This window comes from Erinaceus europaeus, chromosome 14 (assembly GCF_950295315.1).
Source record: "Erinaceus europaeus chromosome 14, mEriEur2.1, whole genome shotgun sequence".
NCBI classification, from domain to species: Eukaryota; Metazoa; Chordata; class Mammalia; order Eulipotyphla; family Erinaceidae; genus Erinaceus; species Erinaceus europaeus.
Genome location: NC_080175.1, coordinates 46,890,188 through 46,895,694, shown reverse-complemented (window position 1 = coordinate 46,895,694; position 5,507 = coordinate 46,890,188). Strand labels below are relative to the sequence as shown.

The window sequence follows — 5,507 nt, the reverse complement described above, 5'->3', positions numbered from 1 at the left end:
CCATCGATGCCAAAGAAATCCCCATATTACAGCTAGCAAAGTAGGTCACCTGGACAGTGTACTTCATTGCCATGTGTGTGACCCAGGTTTGAGCCCGGCCCCCCAATGCATTGAAAGAAGCTTCAGTGCTGTGGTCTCTTTCATGCTGTCTCTACCTAAAAGAAAGAAAAGAAATCCCTAATTAGGGGGACACCCCCCACACACACTCACACAAAGGTGCTCTGGAGTCAGAGTGAGCAAGGTCCAGGGCTGAGGCCTGCCCCATTCCCTCCCTCAGAACATGTATGCTGCAAGGGGAGGAGCATGCTGCCCATAAAGGGGAGAGTTGGGGTGTCAAGAGGGGAGGCAGGTGTGGGACACCTTCCTGAGCTAGGGCTGTGCTGTCTGGCCTGCTAGATAAGAAGTGCTGTAACCCTGGGACTTTGTTCCTTGTAGTCTGGGGTGCCATCATGAGGCGCTGGGCTGTCCTCCTCACTGGGGCGCTGGCCACCCTCCTGGATGTGGGGTCTGGGATGCCTCTGGCCAGGCAGGGCTCCCGGAGCAAGCTGCTTCTCATATCCTTTGATGGCTTTCGCTGGGACTATGACCAGGACGTCAACACCCCCCACCTGGATGCCATGGCCCAAGATGGGGTGAAGGCACATTACATGACCCCGGCCTTTGTCACCCTGACCAGCCCGTGCCACTTCACCCTGGTCACTGGTGAGTGACAATTGGGGGGGGGGGGAACAGTAGCAGAGAAACTAGGAGAGCCACCCAGGGATTCCTGTCCCAGAGATTGGGGGGGTGGGGGGGGAGCTGAGTCCCAGGAAGGAATACTTATTGGGGAGGGGGACATCTCAGACCAGGGGGTCTCTAGTACCACCAGGGGAGGACAAATGACAGGAAGATACAAGCAGAAACCACAGCAGGCAGGTACCCTGGAGTCTTTCTGGAGACTCCAGGGTGTGTAGGCCCAACTTTCCCCAGCTTCCCTTAGCATATGGCCACATTACTGCAGTATTGTCTCTTTCACCACATGTAAAAGCATCCAGGGAGCTGGAGAGACAGCATAATAGTTATGCAAAAGACTCTCCTGCCTGAGGCTCTGAGGTCCCAGGTTCAATCCCCAGCACCTCCATCAGCCAGAGCTAGCAGGGCTCTGGTGTGTGTATCTCTATCTTGTTAAAATAAAATAAATATTTTAAAATAAAAGACAGGGGTGGATGAGTTCATAAGAGCTGAACAAGCCCCCTGAAAAGACCCTCTCTCCAAACAAGCCCCCCCTCAGAGGCTTCAGGTGGGCATGATTTAGGCAAGAGAGAAGGCACTGAGTCCAGAAGGCTGTCTCTACTTTCCTGTGGACGCACTCCACTCCACTCCACACACTAGCTCTGCCTCTGTGTGCCACCCTCAGTGTACTGTGTCACCTCTGGGGACACCCCTCCTCCTGCACTTAGTGCAAGGTTGTTGTCCCTCCCTCAACCCACCACCATGCAAAAATGAAGTGACTTGATGTTTACAAGACCTGACAAAGCCCCATGGCACTCAAAGAAGTTTCTGCCTGGGACCATCTGCCAGCCAGGCCACCCAGGGGGGGAAGACATCCTTGCCATCACCCATCTCAGGGGGAAGACATCCTTTCCCTGTGCTCAGTGTGTGTGTGTGTATGTGTGTGAGTGTGTGTGTGTGTGTGTGTGTGCGCTCATGCATGCATGTGTGTGTGTGTATGTCTGTGTCTGAGTGTGTATGTGAGAGTGTGAGTGTGTATGAGTTAGTGTAGTGTGTGTGAGTATGTATGGAGTGTGAGTGTGTATAAGCATGCATGCTTGCAGGTGGGGGGGGCACATCCACCCTGGGGTCATAGGGTCAGAGAGAACACTCTGGAGCCCTTGAACCCCATCCCTTGGCCCCAGGCAAGCACATCGAGAACCACGGCGTGGTGCACAACATGTACTACAACACCAGCAGCAAGGTGAAACTGCCCTACCACCCCACGCTCACTATTCATCATTGGTGGGACAATGGCAGCCTGCCCATCTGGATCACCGCCCAGAGGCAGGTGAGGTCCCCACACACAGCAGGCAAGACCATACGAGGCCATGGCAGGCCTTTCATTGCTCTGGGAGTCCCCACATTCTCAGAATAAGGGAGGCTGTGTTGTGCCCCATCATTCCTGGTGCTCTGTTCTTCTGGGGTGTGGTGGGGGACACTCTCAGGACTTCCAGTATGGGGATTTACACCAGGAACAGCTTTATCAAGCAACCCCAGGGTGCACAACAGGTGGAGTGCCAGTCTTGCAAACATAAGTCTGGAGTCCAGTTGCTGGCATTGCATATGCCTGATGCTGCTCTGGTGCGTATCTGTCTGTCTGTCTCTCCCTCTTATAAAGAAAAAAATCTGGGAAAAAAATCAAGTAAATAAAGCCAGCATCGGCCCAGATAAGGTAAGCTCAGAGATAGGAAGGGCCTCTGAAAACAAAACCCAGGGGCCGAGTGGTGGCTCACCTGGTAGAGTACACAAGGACCCAGGCTCAAGCCTCCAGTCCCTACCTGTAAAGGGAAAGCTTCTTGAGTAGTGGAGCAGGGCTGCAGGTGTCTCTCTTTCTCTCTCCTTCTCTCCCCCCTTTCTCTCAATTTATCTATCTCTATCCAATAAATAAATAAATAGAATATTTAAAAGTAAATAAATAAGAGAAAGGGGGAGGGAAAGGGACCATGGGTAATAGTGGAGCTGTAAAGGCACAGAGCCCTAGTGATAATCCTGGTGGGAAAAACAAAAAAGGAAAAGAGAAAGAAAGGAAGGAAGGAAGGCCCAATGCTTGCAGCCAAGATGAGGAGCATCAGAGGGACAGAGAGAGGCAGGGCTGGGGCAAGAGTGAGAAAAGAGAGGCAAGTATAAGGCAGAGAGGCAAGGAGAGGCAGGGGTGAGGCAGGGAGAGGCAGGAGTGAGGCAGGAGAGAGACAGAGAGAGGCAGGAGTGAGGTAGGGGGAGGCAGGGAGAGGCAGGGGAACACGCCCTGCTGGCACTGAGGGTTCCTTCCTGGCAGGGCCTGAAGACGGGGTCCTTCTTCTACCCTGGAGGAAACGTCACCTACCAGGGCACGGTGGTGACACTGAGCCGCATTGAGAGCGTCTTGCACAACTACAAGAATGAGACAGAGTGGAGGGCCAACATCGACACGGTGATGCGCTGGTTCACGGAGGAGGGCCTGGACCTGGTCACACTCTACTTTGGGGAGCCAGACTCCACTGGCCACAAGTTTGGGCCTGAGTCTCCAGAGCGCAAGGCCATGGTGGAGCAGGTAGACAGGACAGTGGGCTACCTGCGTGAGCAAATCCGGGCCAGTGGCCTGGAGCAGGACCTCAACCTCATCATCACATCCGACCATGGCATGAGCACCGTGCAGAAGAAGGCAGGCGACCTGATAGAGTTCCACAAGTTCCCCAACTTCACCTTCAAGGACATTGAGTTTGAGCTGCTGGACTATGGCCCCAGCGGCCTGCTGCTCCCCAAGGAGGGCCGGCTGGAGCACGTGTATCAAGTGCTCCAGAGTGCCCACCCCCGCCTCCATGTCTTCAAGAAGGAGGACTTCCCCAAGTCCCTGCACTACGCTGGCCACCTGCGGATCACCCCTCTGCTCATGTACAGTGACCCTGGCTATGTCATCCACGGGGTGAGGGACTTCAGGGAGCCGGCTCACCGGTCACAGCTCATGGCTCAAGGGTGACCTCTTCCCCTGTACTGTGGGGCCCCTTCCCATGTCTGTCCAGAGCACCCTGGTTTTTAGCTAGCTCCTGAAGTGACACACTCACTGCTGTGCAATAAGACTCTGTGTGTGTTTGTGTGTGTGTGTGCGCACGCGCGCAGTTGTGTTGCCATGTATGTTGTATGTACACATTGCTGGACATGTGTGCTTCCATGCACATGTACCCTGCCATGTGTGTACACATGTGTGTGTTTAATTTGTACACATGTGTGTTTGCATGTGTGTTGTATGGTGCTATTCTGTGTTTATATGTGCAGTGCACGTGTGTGCCTTGTACCATGTATGTGTGTGCATGCATGTGGATGACTGTGGATGTGTTCATAGGTATATGTATGTACCTTGTACTGTGTATATATGCACAAGTGTGTGTTTGCTGTGTGTGCATAGAGGTGTTTGTATGTGTGTATCTGTGCATTGCTGTATATGTTCACATGCATTGTAAACATGTGTGCCTTATACTATGTGTGATTCCATGTGTTTGTGTGTGTCTATGTTTATACACATGCTTTATGCACTATGCTTGCATGTCTAGGGTGTGTGTATGTGTGTTGCTATGTGAAGTGTGTATTTGTGTCCTATGTGTTACACAATGCTTGTGTTTTCATGTGTGTGTTTATATGTGCATGCTATGTGTTGTGTGTATTGTTGTATGTACATAGTATGCATTGTGTTGTGTGCAGTGGGTGTGCACACATGCTTATATGTGCACATGTGCAGGGTGGGGTGTGTGCCTGAAAATATGAAGCCATGAGAGCAGGGGGGTGATAAAGAGAGAGAGCCAAGGGTGCTGGAGGGGAGGCAGATGAAGGAGGCGAGGAGGGGGCTGGAAAAGGCATCCAGCACAGAGCACAGCCCCTCCAGTCAGCCTCGGTGCTTGCGGTCTCTGTTTATTTCATGGGCTCTCCTGGAGTCTGGCTTGGGGGTAGGAGGCTGCTTATCTTCCAGGCCAAGCAAACTCTGAGTCTTGGAGTCCCTCCTGCCCCAAAGACTGACCCCTTCCAGGGAGCCTCTGCCTCAGCAGGGGTGTTTCAGGGTGTCGGATGGGTGAGCAGTGAGTCCAGCCCCCCCCCTTGCCTTGCAGAGACTGAATGTGCAGTTCAACAATGGGGAACATGGCTTCCACAAGGATGCCATAGACATGAAGACCATATTCCGAGCAGTGGGCCCTGACTTTCGCCAGGGCCTGGAGGTGGCGCCCTTTGACAGCGTGCACGTATATGAGCTCATGTGCAAGCTGCTGGGCATCGTGCCTGAACCCAATGATGGACAGCTCAACACGCTGCTGCCCATGCTGCGCTCCGGTGAGGCCCAGCTGCACTGGGGGCTCTAGGGGTGACTCTAGGGGTGGCAGGCGGACAGGGGCCAGTGAGCAATGAAGTTGGGGTGGCTGGGGGCACCTGGAACCCTCTGAGGACTGGCCAGGCAACCTGCCCCCTCCTATCTCCAACAGGCCCGGAGCCCTCCAGCACTGCCCTGCTGTCGAGTGTCCGCCTGCTCGTGGTGACTGGACTGCTGGCAGCTGTGACTGTCCCAGCCTGGGCAGTATAGTGCCCCCCCCCCGCTCAAGGTCAGAGACCAGAGGGGTAAAGGGATGAGGGCCAGTGCTGGACTAGCTTCGCGAGTGGGAGACAGACGACCAGAGACTCATGGCTGAGCTATACGCAGTATCTCTTCATTCATGCAGAACGCAGCACAATCTAAGCCAAACTAAATTAAACTAAACTAAACTAAACCTAACAATCCTGTCCTTATATATACT

The 5,507-nt window shown here is 53.6% G+C and overlaps 1 protein-coding gene across 1 annotated transcript; it reads left to right on the top strand.

The window, feature by feature from the left end:
* The first annotated feature begins 449 nt into the window (after window positions 1-449).
* ENPP7 (ectonucleotide pyrophosphatase/phosphodiesterase 7) lies at window positions 450-5,296 on the top strand. The gene is made up of 5 exons (XM_007532969.1): window positions 450-702; window positions 1,896-2,041; window positions 3,029-3,655; window positions 4,830-5,049; window positions 5,199-5,296. Exons 1-5 carry the CDS (start codon window positions 450-452, stop codon window positions 5,294-5,296), a joined length of 1,344 nt encoding a protein of 447 aa, XP_007533031.1.
* The last annotated feature ends 211 nt before the right edge of the window (window positions 5,297-5,507 follow it).

What these genes read in the sequence shown, in the direction of transcription:
- ENPP7 (XM_007532969.1), top strand. Translation starts at nt 450, where the DNA reads ATGAGGCGCTGGGCTGTCCTCCTCACTGGGGCGCTGGCCACCCTCCTG. An exon ending in CCACTTCACCCTGGTCACTG is followed by an intron (nt 703 to 1,895) that starts GTGAGTGACAAT and finishes CCTTGGCCCCAG; the next exon opens with GCAAGCACATCGAGAACCAC. An exon ending in CTGGCTATGTCATCCACGGG is followed by an intron (nt 3,656 to 4,829) that starts GTGAGGGACTTC and finishes CTTGCCTTGCAG; the next exon opens with AGACTGAATGTGCAGTTCAA.